Source organism: Pongo abelii, chromosome 3, assembly GCF_028885655.2.
Source record: "Pongo abelii isolate AG06213 chromosome 3, NHGRI_mPonAbe1-v2.0_pri, whole genome shotgun sequence".
NCBI lineage: Eukaryota > Metazoa > Chordata > Mammalia > Primates > Hominidae > Pongo > Pongo abelii.
This window is the reverse complement of record NC_071988.2, coordinates 205991667-206016235: the sequence shown is the minus strand read 5'-3', so window position 1 is coordinate 206016235 and position 24569 is coordinate 205991667. Positions and strand designations below refer to the sequence as shown.

General features: G+C 42.6%; 1 protein-coding gene and 1 non-coding gene across 2 annotated transcripts in view; both read right to left on the bottom strand.

The window, feature by feature from the left end:
• Positions 1-12496: 12496 nt before the first annotated feature.
• TRAPPC11 (trafficking protein particle complex subunit 11) overlaps positions 12497-24569 on the bottom strand; it is a 53224-nt gene continuing 41151 nt past the window's right edge. The window contains exons 26-30 of the mRNA XM_002815336.6: positions 23315-23426; positions 20083-20174; positions 18221-18354; positions 16593-16760; positions 12497-13486 (exon numbers count right to left, since the gene is read on the bottom strand). Coding sequence (XP_002815382.4) covers positions 13442-13486; positions 16593-16760; positions 18221-18354; positions 20083-20174; positions 23315-23426 — 551 coding nt within the window. The 3' untranslated portion in view covers positions 12497-13441. The remainder of the gene's footprint in view (positions 13487-16592; positions 16761-18220; positions 18355-20082; positions 20175-23314; positions 23427-24569) is intronic.
• LOC112133231 (U6 spliceosomal RNA) lies at positions 19121-19222 on the bottom strand. The gene has a single exon (XR_002914911.1). It is a non-coding gene; the product is annotated as a U6 spliceosomal RNA (small nuclear RNA).

The following is a 24569-nucleotide window of genomic DNA, read 5'->3' as shown; positions in this document are numbered from 1 at the left end:
CAGCTCATAAACACGGCATAGACCCAAAAAGTGAGCAGCAACAAAAATTTACTGGAAACAGCAAAACAACAAACCTTCCACAGTATCACAAGAAACCCAAGAGAGCTGCCGCAGGTGGCTCGCATGGCCTACTTTTTTATCCCCTTATTTGGCCCCACCCACATCCTGCTGATTGGTCCATTTTACAGCGAGCTGATTGGTCCATTTTACAGAGTGCTGATTGGTCTGCTTTACAGAGCACTGATTGGTCCGTTTTGACAGAGTGCTGATTGGTACATTTACAAACCTTTAGCTAGACACAGAGTGCTGATTGGTGCGTTTACAATCCTTTAGCTAGACAGAAAAGTTCTCCAAGTCCCCACCCATCCCAGAAGCCCAGCCAGCTTCACCTCTCACCAGCACTTCCGGAGGCTGAGGAGAGCGGATCACCTGTGGTCTGGAGTTTGAGACCAGCCTGACCAACATGATGAAACCCCGCCTACTAAAAATACAAAAATTAGCTGGGTAGGGTGGTGGATGCCTGTAATCGCAGCTACTTGGGAAGCTGAGGCAGGAGAATTGTTTAAACCTGGGAGGTGGAAGTTGCAGTGAGCTGAGATAGCGCCACTGCACTCCAGCCTGGTGACAGAGTAAGACTCCGTCTCAAATAAATAAAATTTAAAAATTTAAAAATTTAAAGGTATGAGATGGGCGTCCATACAGGAAATGCCAGAAGAGTCCATAAGACAAGAAGGACCCCTGAAGGCTGTGGAGGGAGGTGGAGTTTCAGCTGAGCCCTGCAAGGCTCCCGTGGCAGTGCTAATGCTATGTTTACCATACAGTCCCCTTCCTGAGCACCCTGCCTTCTCTGCAGTCAATCCTGGCCACTAGAATGGGGGTGGACTTTTAGATGGGAAATAATGAAGCCTCAAAAATGTATCTTTGTGTCTTCTCCTGGTTGATCTCCCTCCATACACAAGCTGCCCACTGTGCCTACCCTTCTGGGCTGGATGCATCTCAGGCAAGTCTGCAGTAACAGCTCACAAGCAAACGTGTGCTTCAGTGTTGAATAGAACACTCCTTGTCTGAGACACCTAACAATGCTTTCACCCAAAGAGAACTTCAGGGTTACATTTTTAGACAGGCAGGGCCTATGACCTTTGCTTAAACCATCTTGGTGGGGAGCCCTGTACTATTCCTAAGAGTAATATTTGTTCCAATGGGAACAGATTTCAGGGCTGGAAACAAACTTGTTAATGGCAACCCTCATCCTGGAACATTGATGTAGCTTGCACATCCTTTACCTCCTGGGTGACTTGTGGATCACTGGGGAGCAAGATTGTGCATAGGACCCATCTGCTGGGTCTCTTCCCTCTGGTGCTGTGATCTATGTTCCTTTTATTTATTTATTTTTTTGAGATGGAGTCTCATTCTGTCGCCCAGGCTGGAGTGCAGTGGCACCCTCTCGGCTCACTGCAACCTTCGCCTCCCGGTTCAAGTAATTCTCCTGCCTCAGCCTCCCAAGTAACTGGGACAACAGGTGTGTGCCACCGTGCCCAGCTAATTTTTTTCATTTTTAGTAGAGATGGGGTTTCACCATATTGGCCAGGATGGTCTTCTGACTCGTGATCCGCCCACCTCCACCTCCCAAAGTGCTGAGATTACAGGCATGAGCCACCACGCCCAGCCGATCTATGTTCCTTTCAAAAAATAAACATTTATTATCCCTTCTTCTTAGAAAAAAAAAAATGTTTACTGTGGAAAACCATTCGGAACAGATAAGTAAAATAAAGAAAATTATTATCACCTGTACAATCCAGCAATCCAAAAACTATCTTTCTAGAGAGAAAGAGAGAGAGAGAAAGAGATGGGGCCCAGCTCCGTCGCCCAGCTTAGAGTGCAGTGGCACAATCATAGCTCAGTGCAGCCTTGACCTCCTGGGCTCCAGCAATCCTCATACCTCAGCCTTTCGAGTAGCTGGGACTACAGGCCCACACCAGAGCCTAGCTAATTTCTTTTTAATTTTTGAAGAGACGAAGTCACGCTTTGTTGCCGAGGCTGATCTTGAACTCCTGGGCTCAAGTGATCCTCCTGCCTTGGCCTCCCAAAGTGCTGGGATTATAGGCATGGGCCACAGCCCCCGGCCCGAAAACAGCATTTTTATGCATGATCATTTTCCTTTGGGTTTGTATTTGTATAGTGTCTGTTTTGTTTTGTATTACAAAACAAGATCATTACCATATTCACAGTTCTGTCCTTGCTTGTTGCTTAACAGTACCTAGTGATCCTTTCCCCACGTCATCATTAAGTACTGAATCTCTTTATGACAGATCTCTATAATCCAAATAAAAGTGATTTAATGAAGGAAGAGAGTCCTTCTTACAAAGAAAGCCATGACTATCAAGGTTTCAGACCCCAGTGAGAGTGCTGTCATCTGCCAAACCAAACAGAACAGACAGAAGGAGGGGCACCTTGCACCTGCAGTGTGCACGGCACTAACTTCTGGGTAGGAAGCTCCAGGGCACCCGAGTTTGCAGAGGCAACAAAGCGGTGCAGCTGAGAGGCCAGTTGCAGCCAAGAGGCCAGGTGCAACAGGGGCCAGGGGCAGCAGAGAGGCCAGGCGCGGCAGACAGGCCAGGCGCGGCAGAGAGGCCAGGGCCAGGTGTGGCAGAGAGGCCAGGCGCGGCAGAGAGGCCAGGGCCAGGTGTGGCAGAGAGGCCAGGTGCGGCAGAGGCCAGATGCGGCAGAAGCCTGGTATGGCAGAGGCCAGGTGCAGCAGAGGCCAGGTGCAACCGTAAGTTTCACACTGCTGCATCTCCCAGGGCGGCTTTGCAAACCCTCACCGGACGTTCTGCATTGTGCTTCCAAAAAGCCACAGGAGTTTCCTGCGAACCGCAGCGGCGCGGGTGCAGGTGGCGACAGCCCCTATTGAAGGCCCCTGCAGCGTACGCGTCGGACGGGCTTCCCAAGGCGGGTGCTGGCGGCGCGGGGGGCGCACCGGAGTCCTGGTCCTGCCGCGGCCGCTCCCTGGCGGCCCCCGCCGGCCGCGTGCCCCAGCCCCAGGGCGCCCGCCTCGCTCGGCGCGCACGAGTTTCTGCAGGTCTCTCCTGCCAGCCGCAGGGGATCCTCTTCGCGGCGCGGCCCGGCTGGGTTCCGGCTTTAAAACAGAAAGGCTCATTGTCCCGAGGTCCCCCGGCCGGTCTAACCGCTGCGGAAACTCCCCGACGCCCCGCCCCGAGCCGAACTGCCCCGCGGCCTGGCCGGAGAAGCAGAGACCTGGCCCTGGGGCCGGGCGGGCGGGCGGCCCTCGCTAGAGAGGCTGGGCTGGTGTGGGTTTTTTGTTTGTTTCCTTTCTTGTGGGTTTTTTTTTTTTTTTTTTTTTGAGATGAGGTCTCCCTCTTTTGCCCAGGCTGAAGTGCAGTGGCGCCATCTCGGCTCACTGCAAGCTCCGCCTCCCGGGTTCAAGTGATTCTGGCACCTCAGCCTCCCCAGTAGCTGGGATTACAGATGTCTGCCACCACGAAAGGCTAATTTATTTATTTATTTTTTTTTTTCCGAGACGCAGTCTCGCTCTGTCGCCCAGGCTGGAGTGCAGTGGCGCGATCTCGGCTCACTGCAAGCTCCGCCTCCCGGGTTCACGCCATTCTCCTGGCTCAGCCTCCGGAGTAGCTGGGACTACAGGCGCCCGCCACCACTCCCTGCTAATTTTTTTGTATTTTTAGTAGGGACGGGGTTTCACCGTGTTAGCCAGGATGGTCTCGATCTCCTGACCTCGTGATCCGCCCGTCTCGGCCTCCCAAAGTGCTGGGATTACAGGCGTGAGCCACCGCGCCCGGCCTAATTTTTGAGACGCGGTTTCACCATTTGGCCAGGCTGGTTTGGAACTCCTCACCTCAAGTGATCCACCCTCCATGTCCTCTCAAAGTGCTGGGATTACAGGCACGCCACCGTGCCCGGCTAATTTTTTTAGTAGAGACGGTTTTTACTTTTAGTAGAGACGGTTTCACCGTGTTGGCCAGGCTGGTCTCGAACTCATGACCTCAAGTGAACCGCCCCCCCCCTCAGCCACCCAAAGTGCTGGGATTACAGGCGTGAGCCGCCGCGTCAGCCTGGGTGGATTTTCTGTGCACGGAAGGGAAGCAGCACCGGAACCCCTCCTGTTCCCCTAAGCACCGGGGACACTGCCACCTGACAGCGGAGGGGGAAGCAGCCGGAAAATAAAATGTCGCAGGGCGCAGTTACGCGTATCTGTCAGTGTTTGTGTGTGGTAAAAGATCTGTCATTCAATGAGCACCCGTTTTCAAAGAATGAACATAAAATGAACATTTATTAAACATAATTTAATCTCTTCTCCATGTCAGGCCCTTTCACTGATTTCCCAAGGTGACCATTCGGACCGTCCGTACATTAATATTGATTTTAAGTTGATAAAGTTTGTGTTTGAAGTCGCCTTCTTGATTTTATCCTTGCAGCTGAAGATACCTTGTGAACTTTTACTTTTCAGAGCAGAGCGTCTGAGCGGTGGGCAAGGCACAAAGCGCGAGGGAAGCCGCTGGAGGGAGCTGCTCTCCCGCACGGAGGGCGCAGGCGCCAGCCGCTGCCAACACCACGGGAAAGCCCTCACCCTAACCTGAGATTCCTGACCCCAGGCTCCTAATTTACATCATTATTCCATAAGAACAGGGGAGAAACGGAGAGGGCACGAAGCACAAACACCGAAGCTCTGGGATAACATTAGAGATAGGAGGGCCACCAACTCATTACACTGAAAATTAAAAATAGAGAGGCCGGCCGCTGGGGCTCACTCCTGTAATCTCAGCACTTTCGGAGGCTGAGGCGGGCAGATCACTAGAGCCCAGGAGTTCGAGACCAGTCTGGCCAACCTGGTGAAACCCCGTCTCCACTAAAAATACAAAGATTAGCAGGGCTTGGTGGTGCGCGCCTGTAATCCCAGCTACTCTTGGGAGGCTGAGGCAGGAGAATCACTTGAACCCGGGAGGCGGGGGTTGCAGCGAGCCAAAATCATGCCACTGCACTCCTATCTGGGTGACAGAGGCTCTGTCTAAAAAAAAAAAAAAAAAAAGGAAGAAAAGTACAAATAAAGAGAAGGAATTAGGTTATTAAAAATTATCTTTGCTTCCTTGTCTGATGAGCTGAATTAAGAAAAAAAGTTCTCTTTGCTGTAGGAACTATATTGTAGGGTAATTAAATAGACCTAGTGGATGAGGAAAAAAAATCTCTAAGAATTCCAGTCAATGAATGCAGAATAGCATTGTTTAATTACATTTTGCAACTTCCAATTGAAAAACTTCTAATTTTAAAACATTTAAGTTAAATATACAGTTCAGCTAAACAGTGATCAATGCGTCAATGCAATGAGCGTCATTCAATTCAGACAATTGCATTGATGGCTGTTTAGCTGAACCTTAGGATAAAGGAATTAGGCTGTCATCCTCCAAACCCATTGATCAATCTTACCACGAAAAGCGAGACAATGAGACATGAAGTGTGGCGATGGGAAATATCACCTATGAAATAGCCTTATCCTAAAAAAAAAAAAAAAAAAAAGGAAAGATGGAAGGAAGGAGTGAGGGAGAGAGAAGGAGGGTGGAAGGAAGGAGTGAGGGAGAGAGAAGGAGGGTGGAAGGAAGGAAGTAGAGAAGAGAAGAACTGGAGGGAGGATGAGAAAGAGAAAGAATTTGAGCTCAGGCTAGCTTGTAACTCTAACTCCCAGTCCATTGGAAAAACAGTAGATAGAGGAACAAGTTACATAAACACCCTGGGGTTGCAATTAACCAAACCCCGAATGTGGGATATTTTACAAAACAATTGACCCATTTCTTCATCAAGTCAATAGGGGATATAAAGGGGGACGGGACTGTTCTACATTAAATGAAACTTAATATAATGATGGACCTTGTTTGGATCCATATTCAAACAAGCCAACTGTAAAAAGACTTAGGGAAAATTGAATATGTTATTATACTAGACAATGTAAAGAAATAATTGATTAGATGTAATAATGCATTGTGGTTATGTGATTTTAAAAGTCCTTTTCTTTCTGGTGAAATGAGTTAGGGAGGATGGATGGTAGAGGGCAAGGCATTAATGGCTGAAGCTGAGTATAAGCATGGAAGTGTGTTACAGTCTCTACTTTTGTGTCTGTTCGGAAATGGTCACAATAAAAAAGTAAAATGAAATAAAGGATAGCAATCAGAAATGGAGAGAATATCGTAAATGTAGTCTGACCAACTGGTGTCACTAATGCCTTTGATTAAAAAAAAATCAGCTATTTGATTTTAAAAAGCTATCACAGAGCTCCTCCCATCCTATGACTGAATAATTCCGTATTTCATGTTTTTTTTTTTTTTTTTTTTTTTGATACGGAGTTTCACTCTGTCGCCCAGGTTGGAGTGCAGTGGTGTGATCTTGGCTCACTGCAAGCTCCGCCTCCCGGGTTCAGGCCATGCTCCTGCTTCAGCCTCCCGAGTAGCTGAGACGACAGGCGCCCGCCACCACACCCGGCTAATTTTTTGTATTTTTAGTAGAGACGGGGTTTCACCGTGTTAGCCAGGATGGTCTCGATCTCCTGACCTCGTGATCCGCCCACCTCGGCCTCCCAAAGTGCTGGGATTACAGGCCTGAGCCACCGCGCCTGGCCTATTTCATCTTGAATAAAGGGTTTCTGAATTGTTCCTGTTAAATTTAGCATTTGGAATTCAGTCCTTTGTTGAGATAGTGATTTTGAATTATTCTCCAAGATCAAATTTTTTTCAGACTACAGTTCTTCAAGCTGATGAGCATTACCAAAAAGAAGACCAGCTTCCTCCAAAAGCTCCGGGAGAGAAGCCCTGCTCTGCAGAGGCGCAGGGAGACAGCAGCAAGCACGCTTGCATTTTTAAGTGAGTTTCATCCCCCGCCCACCATTCTCTTATCACTGAATATCTAAGGTAGAAAAAAATAAAGGTTAGGTTTACTCAACAGTGGACAAGTCTGTCTATGTTCAAAGCACTGGCATGCCAGCGTGCCGCAGGGGTGCATGCCAACAGTCCCTTTCATCACCTGGAAAGCTCTTCCTTGATCTGTTTATTTTACAAACGTTTCTATGTCCTCCAAAATCCAGTTCACATAACATTATCTGTTCATGGATGATGGAAATGCATTCCCACACAACGAAAGCACAGAATCATTTTATTATGAACACAAAAACAAAAACAACTCTAATGTCAATGTCACTCCTTGAGGAAGCCCTACCTCCCCGCAGCTTCCTCCTCATACTCTATAAAAGTTAATCCTTCCCTGGGGCTCCTGTCTACCTTGTATCCTTTGTTATTTTTTTATTATGGAAATTTCCAGACATATCCAAAAGGAGAGTGAATGGCAAAGCCGCCACACCCACCCATCTTTAATGTTATCGACATTTTTCAAATCTTGTTTCATCCATTTCTCTCCAATCTGGGTATTTTGTTTCTTTTCAGGTATGTTAAAGCGAATCCCAGATATCCCATCCACTCACCAGTCTTGTACCCATTTCCACGGCACTAACCACACTATCAGAACCTGCTGCCATGGCAGAGTCTCCTGCTGGACCACTGGTCTTCAGGAATAGGGATTCCCTTATGGCCACAGCAACCAGCCCACAAATTGGCCCACAGTAGGCCCGCAATAAATACTTGGAATAAATTTGTGTAATTGAGGGAAATAGATTTACTGTCATAGAATCAAAGAATTTTTTTTTTTTTTTTTTTTTTTTTTTTTTAAGAGACAGGCTCTCTGTCGCCCAGGCTGCAGTGCAGTGGTGCAATCATGACTCACTCACTGCAACCCCACGTCCTGGGTTCAAGTGATCCTCCTGCCTCAGCCTCTAGAGTAGCAGGGGGGCACCAGCACTCCTGGCTAATTTTTCTGTTTTATGTGAAGACAGGGGCTTGCTAGCCCAGGCTGGTCTCAAACTCCTAGCCTCAAGCGATCCTTACCTCTCAGACTCCCAAAATTTTGGGATTACAGGCTTGAGCCACGGAGACCAGGCATGGAAAGATCTTAATTCATAAAAATGCCTAGTACTTCAGGCATACATAATTTAGCTCAAGACAAATTTATTTAGGACTAAGCCCTGGCAGCATTAGAATGGTGGCTGTGTAGTGTCGTGGCCTCTGCAGGACAGTACCTTGATTACAGTCCCAGCTCTTCTCCCACTTGCCATGTCACTGGGTACAGCAGATTTTGTTTTCCAAAGATGGAGGCAATAATACCTCCTTGTCCTGTACCTTCTGGATGAGGCCATTTCCCCCTCAAGAAGTGACATTTATAGTTTGTGTTCCCTCCCCTTGAATCTGGGTGGACTGTGACCCTAGCAGTGACGTTACGTGATATCGAAGGCAAGGTCAAAAAAAGGTGATGCAGCTTCCCTTGCTGGTTCCATTCTCACTGGAGGTTTGAGCTGCCAGGTAAGTAGTCCAGCCACCTTGAGGCAGCCATGCTGTGAGGAATCCCAGTGAACACACGGAGCGACCCTAACTAAATAAAGAGAGGTGCCTGGCTAGCTCCAAGCTGCCTCAGTTCCCCTGGTTCTCACAGTTGGCCCTATTCTAACTCCAGCTACTGTCTGACTACAACTGCATGAGTGACCCCAAGCCAGAACTGTCCATCTGAGTTGTTCCCAAATTCCTGCCCCACTGAAACCATAAAGATAATGATGGTTGTTTTAAGCTATTAAACATCGGGCAAATTTGTTTTGTAGCAATGGATAACCAAAACACTGGGCAAGTTAACCTTTCTGCGCCTCAGTTTTCACATCTTTAAAATGGGAATAATAAGAGTACCTAAAATCACATTGAGCTTTTATGAGTATTATATGAGATAAAAATATATCCATGCGGCACATCACAGTACTCAATAAATGTTAGCAATTATCATTTGGGAAAGATAGTTTAGAAATCCTGACCAACCTAACAAGGCAATATTTTTAAGTTTCCATTTACCATGCATGATGATACTATTTTTTTTTTCCTGAGACAGGATCTTGCTCTGTCACCCGGGCTGGAGTGTGGTGGTGTGATCATGGCTAACTACAGCCTTGACTTCCTAGGTTCGAGCGATCCTCCCATCTAAGCTCCCCGAGTAGCTGAGACTACAGGACTACAGGCACGAGCCACCACATCTGGCTAATTTTTTGTATTTTTAGTAGAGACAGGGTTTTGCCATGTTGCCCAGGCTTGTCTTGAACTCCTGGGCTCAAATGACTCACCCACCGCAGCCTCCCAAAATGCTGGGATTAAAGGTGTGAGCCACCGTGCTCTGCCTCATGTTGATACATTTTGGATAAGGGTGTATTCTGTAAATAAAAAACCAACTTCGAGGTTACTATGAGTTTTGTGTTCTTTCAACGGAGAGAAAATAGAAATAATGAAAAAAAAAACTGTTTGGAGTGAGCATAGTAAAAAAAGATTAAAAAGTTGCTTGGAGTATAACTTGGAGGGTACACAGACCTTGAAATGCAGCGGTACTTGGCAGTTTTGAGTTTTTTCCTTTTTAACACAGCTCCTTGCAGAGCAGGGCTAACTCAGGCAGTGCACCCTGAGTGGACATGCGTGGCAGTTTTGACATTGGTTCTACTTCCCCCGCTAGTAAAACATGCTTCAGAAAGCAGAAACAATAAGGCCTTGTGATCACCTTCTCTTTTGTTTGCAGACATAAGTAAATAGAGTGGAAGGGAATGTTTTTTCACCAATTTGATCTTTAAGGAAAACTTGAATATAATTGAACTATGCATTTTTTTTCATGAAAAACATGGAATTTTATACTCATTTAGTGAATTTTATGGAGCTCTTCAGTAGGTGTGTCTGAGAACGGCATCGCTTGCTAAAATAAACGGTATGGTTATGGTCACCAAAGAATGCCATGAGTATGGCCAGGCACGGTGGCTCACGCCTATAAATCCTAGCACTTTGGGAGGCTGAGGCAGGTGGATCACCTGAGGTCAGGAGTTTGAGACCAGCCTGGCTAACATGGCAAAACCCCATCTCTACTAAAAATACAAAAATTAGCTGGGCGTGGTGGTGGACACCTCTAATCCCAGCTACTAGGGAGGCCGAGGCAGGAGAATTGCTTGAAACTGAGAGGCCGATGTTGCAGTGAGCTGAGATCACACCACTGCGCTCCAGCCTGGGCAACAGAATGAGCAGAGTGAGACTCGGTCTCAAAAAAAAAAAAAAAAAAGAACAGCAGCAGTGTCACTCATTGGAAATGTTTCAGAACAAATCTGTAAGTGTAAAAAAGGGTATGTAAGAATACTGGGACAATAAAATAACGTAAAAATTTGTTTCCTTATATAACTGAATGCTTTTAGTTAGCATTCATTCATAATGCTTTAGCTAGAGAAGATTTAGTCCTGTGGGGTGAATCCATATGGCATGAAAAACCGAGGAGATGCAATAATGTGTACATTTCTATTTGGTTATCACACATTTGTTGGACCATCTCTAATTACTAATGCTGCATGCACGTAACTGCTTTGAAAATTACTGTCACTGCTATTTATCCACTCTACCATTAAATAATGCAACCCATGTCTAACTTTTAAACTGAGTTGGGACACTTTGGGTGCCTCTTCTGAATTTTAAGGCCAGGTGAAGAGGCTTCAGAAGGGTATTTGCTGGGACTGCATGGACCCTCCCCATTAAAAGGTGAACTTCACTTGTCTGCTTGCTGTCCTTTCCTTAAAAGCACTCCCTTTCTCATTACAACACCAACATGGAAATTACAGCTTGGAATTCTTCACAGCTATTATTTCAGAGTATCAACTGGGGGGCTTTTTATATTCTGGGTGGAAATATAACATGGTCCATGAAAGAAATGACTGAATTCGAACAAAAATAATGAATCTCCAAGTAATGTGAAGACATTTTGAAAAACGTGGAGAGCCATGCTCTGTAAAACCTCTTCATTCTCATAAGAATTCAAAGATAAAGAACTAAAGACATTATGAGGAAAACTGAGTTGAAGGGATCAAATTTGCAAGTTGAAGGATCACAAAAATATAAAATTAAGCAAATTAATAATTTTGTCCTTCCCAAAGACATTATCATCTGCATGCTCCTTTTGGTAATATTTGGATTATCCACTGGTGCTTATCGCATCATGTATACGAGTCAAACTTTTATACACACCTCCCCCACAATTTATAACACTTTATTTAAAAAACTGTATCCCTGGATGGTGCGAACACTGGCAGACAGCAATGTTGAGAACCAAACGTACAAAGACAGAAGGCAGATATTCTCATGAGGGACAGATGGTCGTGGCTGCTGGCAGAGAGAGGGAGAAAGAGGGTGAGGTCCTCCCTGATACTTGGAGCCTCAGTGAATGAAGAGCTCCTGCAACACTGTAACAGTTCTGAGTTTAGAACCCAGGGTAGATGATGACTTCATGTATTGTTGAATCAAAATTTTCAGTTTCAAAATAGGTAGATAGAATATATTCACAGTAGAATTTGTGATATGGGAGAATTCCTGGTTGAGAAAGGCTTACTCTATTGCCAACTCTTAGAGAGATCAAGAAGAAAAAGACCTGTTTGATATCCATACAGAAGCGCGCACAGGTACACAAATCCCACTGCCATCCATGTTGATCATTTTAAAGTGCATGTCAGTGGCCCACTGTTCAAACATGTACTTCGTTTGACAATGGCAGTGTTAACACATGGGATCCTTATTATGTAAGCACTGCATCAGACCATCTTAGAATTCAACAGCACCTTCAAGATCTTGGTCCAATATTTTTCAAACTGCACTTTACATCCTATTAGTGGGTCATGAAATCAATTCATCAGGTTTATAACCAGGGATGTTTTTTAAAAAAACAGAGTAGGATACAAAATATGTAAGAGTACACAGAATGCATTCTTCTATGAAACTTGTTTATAGTTTCATGTATTTACATACACGTGTATACTCATATATGTGGTAAATTATGTAAAATGTATCAACAAATTCTGATAACATGGACCTCTCCAGTAGAAAAGTGAATACCCTCTTCAGCCTTCCCATAAAAATATAGATGACACTGGCTGAGCACCCTCGTACGTAACTTTGGGTCTGGCACTGTTCCAAGCTCTTCTCATGTATGAATCTATATCATCCTTCATAACAAGCCTATAAGATGGGTGTTATTTACATCTTATGTACAAGAACGCTGAGATACACAAAGGGTAAGGAACTTGAACAACGTCACCCAGACAAAAGCAGCACAGGAGGGATTTGATCCTAGACAGCTGGACTCTAGAGTCTTGCTCCATGGCCTCTACCTGAAAAGCCATGTTACAACAGGGAGCTCATGTCCTCCCGAGATAGCACTGTCCAAGTCTCACCTAATGTTAGCAGAGCCAGTTCTAGAACACAACCCAATTTTCAATCCTGTGCTTGCCACTGCATCTCATGCAACAGTGTTCTTCGTAAAAGCTGTTTCATGAAGCTGCAATCAAACAAGCTCAAAATAAGATATAGACAGACAAGCATACTTGAAAGAGAACATGTTTATTTACATCACTATTTCCTTTTTACAATGCCTCCACCTTTTGAATAATACAATTTTCCGGGAAATCAGGTCGTTGTAAATTATTAAGGTATTTTAACAAATACAATTTTCACCCTATGATTTTTATTTACATGAGTTTTCAAGAGTTTTAAATAGTTCTTTTGAAACTGCACAATATAACCAAAAGGCCTGACTCAGACCGTGCATCTTTTCCAAAAACTTTCAGTCCAGGAAATTATGTTTATAATCAAATCCTTCCACTTTGGATCTTTTCAGATGAGGATTTTATTAACACCTCTAAAATATGAACCTGCTTCATAAATGATCCATATTTTGGCAGCAAGCTGAACCTATTTGACACTTTTTGATAGTAAGCAAAGACATTTTTGATACCTTAATTAAACTGCTTTGATTAAAACTTTCTGGAAGTTTTCTGTATCAGTCATACAACTCCCTATGTTGTTGTGTATGTATTCTGAGTACACACTGAATTTATGAGAATGATTTATTTCCGGTCTGGCCAGCTCTGAAAGAGACACATAGGGGATTCGGAACTTTATGGCACAGGCACTGGTGCATCTGCTCTCTTTGTCCAGTCATACTTGGGATGCTTAATTTTCCTGATATTATACATGCAAATCACTTACTTTTCGTAGAATTTACCATTCATCAAATGACTTTCAGCAATAACAACGGTCTGACATCCTTTCATGTTGTACTGAGATTTCAGATATTTATTAGAGAAACTATAAGACAGATTTTCCTAATATTTTTGAAGTATGAGTTCCTCTGAATAGTTGGTATAACATCCATTAAAAAATAGAAAAGATTAACTTTTTACCATGATCAAAGCTAGAGTTCACAATGAAACACCTGCATAGCTCTGCCCAACGTCTCTGTAACAACAGCCAAGGGCCGGTCTTGAACATCATGCAGCAGCAATAGAGGTATCATCCATGAGTCGACCCTGTGGCTTTAAAGTGGGAAAAACAAAGTGGGTTTACAAAGTTATAATATAATAACAAAAGCTCTATTAACTGGAAGAATTTTTAAATTCTTGAAACTGTTTTACAAAAACAGAATAAATGAGTGTAAGCATCAAAATAAAAATGGTGATATGGTGATTCTCCTCCTTTCACCCCACCTCTTTCTTCCTTCACTTGCACCTGGGGACGGCCACGGCACAGGCCGGCAGCCGCCCTCTCCTGTAGCATCACCAGCTGACTCTGCACTTCCACACGAAGAATCCTCTTCTGCCAGTACTTCTCTCTCAACCCTGCGTTCCAGCAGCTATTGCCAGGCCATCTCCCACATGTGGAACGGAACCTTGTTTATCATTCCTGCTTAACTGACAGTTTTATTCTCTCTCTCTTGCTCAGGGCCCTCCTGTGTCTCAAGCTTTAAGCAGGCCCAGAGCCTGAGCTGACAGGTAAGTTCCTTTTGGGGACTCAAGGTTGCCCAATCTCCTGTTTGAGAAAAAGTGTCTGCAGTGAACTCCAATGCATGCTGCAAGGATAAAAGTGGCAGATAAAAACAAAAACTGCCCTATCTCTAAGATCACTGATTGAAAGAATTTAAAACATCACATCAGAAAAGTCAAGACTAAGAATGAATAAAAGGTATCATAACTGTTTCTAGTTGTAAAATTTCTGGCAGGTCAACAACATCCCAGAGGGATAGCTAGTAGCTAAAAGAATACAACTCTTACAGGTAATTTTATTGTATTACACAGATACACAACAGCGGACCTTTGTGGGGAAAGCAGGAGAAGGATGACCAGGAAATGAAACAGAAGAGTGTCCACAATGAAAAGTGACTTGCTTTAAGCAGAAAGATTCTGAGGAATTCCCGAGGCAGTGAAGACAGCACTCCTGCGTTCAGTCTGTTGCTGCTGTGGTTGTTCAGATGTACATAGCGGTGTGTGTGTACATACATGCATACACATAGCTAAGTATAGCTTCCAGACATTCGCGGCAGGAATGGAGTGAGTGAAATAGGTTCCCGATCCTTGATTCTTGACTTTTTTTAGTACTGATGGAAGCTGCTCAATTTTAGAAATAAAATCATGGCTCAAGCTAGTGAAATCCCTGCCAAATGTAGCTTTTACAAGCAGGAGCAAAAAATGAGTGCATCATACAATTAGAAAACCAAAGTCTTTTATTCAAAGGAAGAAAAGTATGGATTTATCCTTGCCTAGGACGTCACTGTCTGGTATGGCAGTTGCTAGTCACATTCATCTATTGAGCACTTGAAGTGTGGCAGTGTAACCAAGCAAATTTAATTTAAACTGAAATCTCAATAGCCACATGTGGCTAGGGGCTACACCGGACAGCATAGCACTAAAGTTTAATACAGGTGCACTGGGACCTAAAATTTTAGTCAGTGATTGTCCAATAAGTGGGAAAGGGTAATCCTCAGCCACTGTCCTTAGTGTGACAAATAAAAAAAAAAAATTGTAGACATTTACGGTATACAACATGATGTTCTGAAATATGTACACTATATATACACTGTGGAATGGCGATTTTTTTTTCTGAGACAGCATCTCACTCTGTTGCCCAGGCTGGAGTGCAATGGCATGGTCTCAGCTCACTGCAACCTCTATCTTCCAGGTTCAAGCAATTCTCCTGCCTCGGCCTCCCAAGCAGCTGGGATTGCAGGCGTCCACCACTACACCCGGCTAATTTTTGTATTTTTACTAGAGATGGGGTTTCACCATGTTAACTAGGCTGGTCTTGAACTCCTGACCTCAGGTGATCCGCCCGCCTTGGCCTCCCAAAGTGCTGGGATTACAGGCATGAGCCACCTCGCCTGGCCAAAATTTTTTAATTATAAATTTTCCCTACTGATAAAAGAGCTGGCTCTGCGGAGTCCGGTGAACATTTTTGGCAGCAGTCAAGTTGCTAGAAGGTGGTAGCTGTACTCAGAAAAGGATCCCTGCAGTTAAAAAGGGCATGCTAGTCATGTTAAAAATGTTAGGCGTTGTAGCTCACGCCTGTAATCCCAGCACTTTGGGAGGCTGAGGCGGACGGATCACGAGGTCAGGAGATCGAGATCATCCTGGCTAACATGGTGAAATCCTGTCTCTACTAAAAATACAAAAAATTAGCCGGGCGTGGTGGCGGGCGCCTGTAGTCCCAGCTACTCGGGAGGCTGAGGCAGGAGAATGGCGTGAACCCGGGAGGCGGAGCTTGCAGTGAGCAGACATCGCGCCACTGCACTCCAGCCTGGGTGACAGAGTGAGACTCTGTCTCCCTGTCTCCAAAAAAAAAATGTTTATTTTCTGGAACCTTTCCTTGTGAATTTAAACACTACCCAGAAGAGGTTTACCTTGAGAGAAAATCAAAAGACTGAACTAGCATTAGTTGGGATTAGGTTTGGGTCTCCTGAGCACCAGAGAAAGGAATGAAAGAGAATAATTGATGGGACCAAAAATCTCTCCTTTTCAGTATTAGTTACTCTAGTATTTCAAACAAGCTATTTCTGTGCAGCTAGAATATAATCAAGTCTACATACATCTGAGTGATTCAAACAGTACTTCTAAGTTTAAAAATAGCAAACTTCAAAAAGTCTAACAGCTAAAGGGACATTATGGAGGCCACCTGTTCCCCTCTGTTCCCCCACCCAGTCATGAGACTCGTCCCCTGCAGAATGACTTCACCAGGAGAGTGTGGGGCCAATGGAAGTGTCTTTAGACTGAAGGGATCTGGTGAAAATGTTTAAAAAGCCACTGTTTAAACACAAGGATATCCAAAATTATGAGATTTTTCTTTTACAATTTATTTATTTTGAGACAGTGTCTCGCTCTGTTGCCCAGGCTGGAGTGCAGTGGCACAATCTCCACTCACTGCAAGCTCTGCCTCCTGGGTTCAAGCAATTCTCCTGCCTCAGCCTCCCAAGTAGCTGGAACTACTATAAGTAACTATAGAAATGAACAGCAATACTGCCAAATACATATAATAAAAGGCAAAACTATCACTGTTGGTCTCAAAATACTGTTCAGTGAAGTTTACATGAAAAAGAAGTCTGTTTGTTTTTAAGACTTTGAATTTAAAAAGCAGAAAATTGCTAAGCTTTACCTTGACAAAAATACTGGTAGGTATAAAACGCCTGAGCAGCTGATTTGTGAAGTTAGGAAATCTAAGCAAGTTGATGTTGAGAGACGGCAGCTGCTGGTATCCGGCCATCAGAGGATAGAAATTATATAGCATTTCCTGCTCCGTGCCGGGGAGGATACGTAATCGAATCTGCATCATAAAAAGTCACAGAGAAAGATAATCAAATACACGTATGTGCAATATCTATATGTTGTTACCCTCAATTATTTACAAAAGATTGGATAACCAAATCCTTCTACTGAAATATTCACTCTCTCCTAGTCCATCTTCCAAACAGATTCCAAAGTGTAGGGCTGAATTAGTATAAAGTTTAGGACACGGCAGACAGGAAATGTGTAAAAAATATATGCAAGATTTCTCGGTTTCTACCAAGACCTACAATGGGTAACTTATACCTCCTAAAGAATGAGCACTCAAGGCAGGTGAATATTTTCTCTGTCTTAGCTCAGGTAGTTTTTATGTTCACAATATGTAAAGGGATAATTTGTAAAAAGAGTATCTACTTGTAGACATTATGTCAATACAAGACAAATTAGTTCTTTCTAATTTATTTAGTAGTTTGTTTTGTTTTAAGGATTTTACCTTTGTGTTAAGTAACTGCAGGAGGAAAAAAAAAGATGTTTTGAAAATCTTTGACAATACTTTTAAAAAGTATACAAACTGGTAAGATTTTAGCATCTTTATATTTCCTACGATTTATATAAGTCAACACCGGAAAAAATCAAGACACTCAAGAAAAAAGCTTACTCATTTGTCAATATTATAGTTGGTATATTTAATACTGTATATTATAAATATAAAACAGACCTGAACATACAGCATATTTCGTATAAAATTCTATTTTGCATTTAACAACAAACACAGCACTCAGAATATGCAGAGCAGTTGATTAGTCAGGATAGACACTTCCAGGTGTTAAGACACATTTGTTCTCTAATTATGCCCTTGTTAATTAAAAAGTATTTCCTGACTTTGGAGGGGCATCTCTGTTATCCCTCTGACAGTGGAGGACAGGACTCTCACTGAAGCATGGTTTTGCCTGGGTATTTTGTTTGCTCATTTAAAAACTTGATGAACTTTTCCAACTCTGATTTGACTGAACAAATAAAAAAATCTAGATAATTTAAAGTATAGAAACAAAATTGTATCTAAACACACAAAAGGTTAAGTATATTCTACGCAAAATCAAAATTTCTATGAAACTTCACTGATAGAAAAATGGGCTGTTAACATTAGGACAGTGAAGTCTCCAGGCCTCACACACACACATACACATAAACACACACACTCATCACTAATAAGGGGACATTTTTAAGTTTTCCAGGAATTATAACATATTATAATATAGTCCAAGGATTTGTGGACTTCTGTTTTATAAGAAGAACCCACATGTCTGATCTCAATGATGTGACAAGGGTAACCCACCTTTATAGGTAGCTGTACTTAAGGTGCTTAAAAATTCACTATTACCAAAACAACAGGGACCACAGTCAGCTTTACTCAGTTCATTCATAAAAACTAAAGGTACAGCTCTCCGTTTCCTGGCACACTTTTGTGTCAACATAAGCATCACAAGATATGGCCTGTACCTGTTTGAGACCTGAGAACATGAAGGCATCACTGGGCTCCACAGAAATTTCTACATCTTGAACTAAGTCGGTCTTATTCTGTAGGTGATACTTGACAGGCAAGGACTCTCTGACACGCCCAAATGATGGCAGATCTACAGAGAAAGATGACACATTTCTCTTGGTTTAAAAAACAGCTCCCCACTTATGGCTTCGTTTTGTAAATGAATCTCATTCTATGGACATAGTATCATTTAAAGTAATGATGTTACTGTACTCTTGCCAGATAAGAAAATTCTTTGGACAACAGCAATAAGATTATGATAAAACAGGCTAAGGAAATAAGTGTCCTTCTAAAAATGACTGGCCTAGACAGGGTCTTGGCTATCAGGAACTGAATTATATTTTAGGGATAATTTCTTTTTTTTTTTTTTTTTTTTGAGGCAGAGTCTCGCTCTTTCGCCCAGGCTGGAGTGCAGTGGCGCTATCTCGGCTCACTGCAAGCTCTGCCTCCCAGGTTCACGCCATTCTCCTGCCTCAGCCTCCCGAGTAGCTGGGACTACAGGTGCCTGCCACCGTGTCCGGCTAATTTTTTGCATTTTTAATAGAGACGGGGTTTCACCGTGTTAGCTAGGATGGTCTCAATCTCCTGACCTCGTGATCCACCCGCCTCGGCCTCCCAAAATGCTGGGATTACAGGCGTGAGCCACCGCGCCCAGCTAGGGATCATTTCTTAAATCCATAAAAGATTTCCCAAAATATCAATCATGGTTCCTAAACTAGAATAAGCAAAAGCTGTGTTTCAGTGAAGTTATAAGTAAAACTTTCATTCATTCATTTGTGGATACACTGTTGTTTGGTGTGTGTGTGTGTGTGTGTGCGTGTTCTGGCAGTTCTGCCATTTTATTTTTCCTAGGATACAAAAACATGGAAGGTTTCATGAATTTGGGTGTCATCCTTGCATAGGGCCATGCTCATCTCTGCACCGTTCCCATTTTACATATATGCTGTTGAAGTGAGCACTATAAACAGTTTTTTCAAATTATAGACATTAGGATAACCAAACAGTTGATAAAGGGAAGTTTCTCTTGATAAAGTATTCCAGTAAAGAAAGAATGATGGACAGATGTTACCTAACTCCTGGTGGGAGCACACACACTATGAAGTATTCTTGCCAAAAACTTGACCCTGAATCTGATCAAGCCTACAGACAGGCTGCCAATTTATAGGGACACAGAAACATTTAAAAACAGCACCATGTAATCTCCGAAATCCAGGCTGTAGGAAACTCTATAGGACAAATGACTTAGTTTCTTCAGCAAGGAAGAGATGCGGGGAGGGAGGAGATGGACAAAGTGGTAGAGAAAGTGGTACTGGAAGAGGTGATGCAGGGGTTAATGGTGGGTGGGGAGAGGAGAGAAGGTATGGGGGAGGGAGAGGTAGTCAGCCTACCTGCCTACCTATAGGTTATAGGATAGTATAAGACTTATCCATCAGTTGCAGTGTATAATCCTCAAAATAAACTGAAAAAACATCCAGAGTTAACTAGAAAAATTTCAACATTGGAATTTGATGACATTAAGACATTACTGCTAATTTTTAAAGTCGTGATAATGGTACTGTAATTATATTTTTTAAAATAGCCATTATTTTTAAAACAGGCATATGAAAGTATTTATGGCTTTGTATTTAGGGATTTGTTCCAAAATAACAGGGGTAGGAGGAGTGTGTAGAAGTAGAGAGGAAACAAGATTGGCCATAAGCTACTTTTACAAATGTTGAAAAACTTTCATAATAGAATGTTAAAATAACTAAACTCTTAGAGGTTAAAATAACTATTATTATTGGGTCCTTCTTATCAAGTAAAATTTGAATTCCGCTACCTGCATTCACATGGAGAGGGATATTCTCCACAATCACGTGCGGCAGAGTGATGACAGTTGTGATGACGGGGATATTCTCCATTGCTGAGGTCCTGCAGCAGAAGAGGTCATCTTTTTAAACTCTGTTTAAACATCTTTTTAAACTATGAAAGAAGTTCATCAAAAACAGGAAACATGTATTCACCAACTAGTTTCAAAGGAAATATGTTACTTATCCATTTCCCAAAATATTATTATTATTATTATTATTATTTTTTCTTTGAGACAGAGTCTCGCTCTGTTGCCCAGGCTGTAGCGCAGTGGCGCAATCTCGGCTCACTGCAAGCTCTGCCTCCCAGGTTTACACCATTCTCCTGCCTCAGCCTCTCGAGTAGCTGGAACTACAGGTGCCCACCACCACGCCTGGCTAATTTTTTGTATTTTTAGTAGAGATGGTGTTTCACCGTGTTAGCTAGGATGGTCTTGATCTCCTGACCTTGTGATCCGCCCACCTCAGCCTCTCAAAGTGCTGAGATTACAGGCATGCGCCTGACCAATTTTTTTTTTTTTTTGAGACAGTCTCACTCTCTCACCCAGGCTGGACTGCAATGGTGCAATCTTGGCTCACTGCAACCTCCGCCTCCTGGGTTCAAGTGATTCTCCTGCCTCAGCCTCCCGAGTAGCTGGGATTACACCACGCCCAGCTAATTTTTGTATTTTTAGCAGAGACGAGGTTTTGCCATGTTGGCCAGACTGGTCTCAAACTCCTGACCTCAGGTGATCCATCTGCCTCAGCCTCCCAAAGTGCTGGGATTACAGGCATGAGCCACCGCACCAGGCCTCCCAAAACATTATTAATGGAAATATTTTGTGAAGTTAAGAGCTTTTAAAATCACACTTCTGGGTATTTCCAATTAACAAACTGTTATAACCCAGGGCTGCTGTGTGTTACCAGTGGGGGATAAGTCAGGAGGTGTGTCAGACTGTCAATCATGATGCACACGATTTAATACAGTGTTTTGATAGCAAGACTTTCTCAATTCAGGAACAGTGCAGTGATTTACATCATGACATAAATTCCTTAACTCACTGAGGATGGTTTACAGGTGGACCCCAGACCACTTTGAAGAGCACTATTGTAACTCACTACACATATATAGTAGAAACTGAAGCACTAAAAGTATTTTACCATCAACAAACATAGTGGTGTTCCAATATTTATGGAGCTGAAGTAACATTATGAAACTGTTAAATATTTTCTCTGTGGTACAGCTAAAGTGGGAACTACAGGGGTGGTGCCAGGGAAATCCCTTTTGAGCCTAAGGGTGGAGCAGCTGACATGATGTGTAAACTATCACAGAGCAAAAGCAACAGGCAAAGCATCTAAGCCCTCATCAATAAGAAATGAATATACCTCCTGAGCTCCAGCGATCCTCCCACCTAGGTCTACGAAAGTGCTGGGATTACAGGTGTGAGCCACTACGCCCAGCCCATGAACATTCTTATACATACACCCTTTGTGTACAGATTTAGTTTGGCTAAAATTTCAATAGCATATAAGTCACAAATTATGACAAGCACAAATTCATACTGTAGTATGATGGAATAATTCAGCAGTGCCTTTAAAATGCTATTTTGACACCTACAAACAAAAAAATAAAACTAAACATCAATATGGTAAATTCAGGAATGGAGAAAAGAAAGACAAGTTTATTTACTTCTTAGTAAAATTATGTATTTCTCCATTCTTAAAAAGTTTCTGCTTTAGTTTCCAACATGGTAAATATTTATGCATATAACTCACATAAATAAGCTGCTTAGGGTTCTCACTGATTTTTCAAAGTGTAAAGGAGTCTTGAGACCAAAAAGTTTGAGAACTGCTGGCCTACAGTTGTCTTTTTTATTTTCTGCCTTTGTCAGGTTTAGGTATGGGTGCTCTTCATGAACAAACCCAGGGAATTTTCCTTCTTGTTCTATGCTTTGCATATAATTTATAACATGAAAACAATAAATCATACCATGTAATTACATATACTAAACATATATTCTTTGAAGGCAATTTCATGAATTTCCTCCAGTTACTGGTTTTTTAGGTTAAAAAATTTTTCCTTTAGTCAATTTTGATAATTTATAACTTTTTCATGACAGCCATAACATTCAGATCTTCCTACTCATTACTCTGAGTTGTATAAACTAATATCTTCTGATTCCTTTCTCATTTTTAAGTAATACATTTTATTCCCTGTTTTAAAATTTCTGAAAATAACTAAGCCTCACCAACAGGATAACACATGAATATCATGTATCTACTTCCCAGTCTAAGAAAGAAATTACAACGATACAATTGAATCTTCCTGCAGAGCCCTTCCTGCTTGTATCCCCCCATCCCAAAGGTAACCACTATCCTGAATTGGGTATTTATCATTCCTATGTATTTTACACTTTTCCAAATTATGCATGTAGTCCTAAGAAATACATAGCATGTTTTTCAATGACATATAAATGCAATTTATTCATATTCTCATGAGTAGCTTGCTTTGTTCACTTTACCTTAAGATGTTGATGGTGTAGCTCTGGTTCATTCATTTCACTGAAATATAGTATTCCACTGTACGAACGTGCCACAATTTATTCTCTTTTCTACTGATGGGCATTTACGTTTTTTCCCCCCATTTTTTTCCTATTACAATCAATGCTGCTATGAACTTTTTTTTTTTTTAAACAGGGTCTCGCTCTGTTGCCCAGGCTAGAGTGCAGTGGCACAATCTCAGCTCACTGAAACCTCCACTTTTTGAGCTCAAGTCATCCTCCCACCTCAGCCTCCTGAGTAGCTGGGACTGCAGATGTGCATCAACAAGCCCAGCTAATTTTTGTATTTTTTGTAGAGACAGGGTTTCACCATGTTGCCCAGGCTGGTCTCGAACTCCTGAGCTCCAGCGATCCTCCCACCTAGGTCTACGAAAGTGCTGGGATTACAGGTGTGAGCCACTGCGCCCAGCCCATGAACATTCTTATACATACATGTTTTGTGTACAGATTTAGTTTGGCTAAAATTTTAATAGCATATAAGTCACAAATTACGACAAGCACAAATTCAGCTTTAATTATCTTTTTCAGGTTTGTGTTCATATCCACGTGACTTCTGCTCTTCAGAATGACAGAAACTCTCAAATATTAAGTGACAAAGATGAATAATAAAGGTATCAGAATAACAAAGACATTGAAGAAAAGACAGGATTGACGTAATTCTTACCGTTTCCAAGAGATAATATAATGCCCGGTTGCTACTCCACCTTCAACATTTCCAAGAGATGGGCATTGAAGACAAAAGCATTCACTAGCACTCTCTCCAGTCTGTAAGATAACTACAGGGAAAAGTCTTTATACTCCTTATGCAATGGTTTCATCTACGAAAGCAGAGTTTCACATCCAAGTAACAGAACAAAGAAAGAACACCTCACCCACTATATATTACTTGTAGAGACTTAGAAAGTAGGGTTCAGAGATGTTAAATGACTTTTTCAAGGTCACAAAGTCCACTGTTTTTGCTAATGTATCAATATTCCATCACAGTAAAATCCAATGAGGCATCTGTATATCTGCAAGAAAGTCCTATGGAAACTAATGCATGCAAAAAGCTTAGAGACAGAATCAATATCTTATGGTGATTGTTTTTCTTTTTCCAAATTATTTCATGCCTCCAAAGTAAACACTTTGGGGTAGAGAAAAAGAAAATAGAAAATTTCAGTTACTCTTAAAGTACTCAAAATATCATTCCAGAAAATTGTGGCTTTCTCTGAGTAAACATATACAGGTTGACCATCCCTGATCTAAAAATCTGAAACCAAAATGCTTCAAAATCTGAAATGTTTTGAGTGCCAACATGACACGCAAAGGTTTTTCTAAAAGGAACTGCATCCAGGTGTGGTGGCTCACACCTGTAATCTCACTTAGGGAGGCCAAGGTGGGAGGACTGCTTGAGCTCCAGGAGTTTGAGACCAGCCTGGGCAACACAGGGAGATCTCGTCCCTATAAATAATTTAAAAATTAGCCAGGTGTGGTGGCGTGCACCTGTGGTCCTAGCTACTTGGGAGGCTGAGGTGGGAGAATAGCTTGAGCCCAGGAGTCCGAGGCTATAGTGAGCCACGATCCTGCCACTGCACTCCAGCCCGGGTGACAGGGTGAGACCTTGGCTCCAAAATGAAAATAAAATTTTTTTTAAAAGAGGAAATGTTCTTTAAAGCATTTCAGATTTCAGATTTTTAGATGAGGGATGCTCACCCACTAAGTATAATGTAAATATTCCAAAATCTGAAAAATCCGAAATCTGAACACTTCTAGTACCAAGTACTTCAGGTAAGAGATACTCAGCCTGTATTACTAATAGCACTTATACCGCCTCACTATTGCCTCACATGGCCATTCACCTCTGTGCAAGAATGCTTTCCTCCTGCCAATTTTATAGCAAATTCCCTGATGACAAGATAAGTGCCCATTCAAACCAAGTC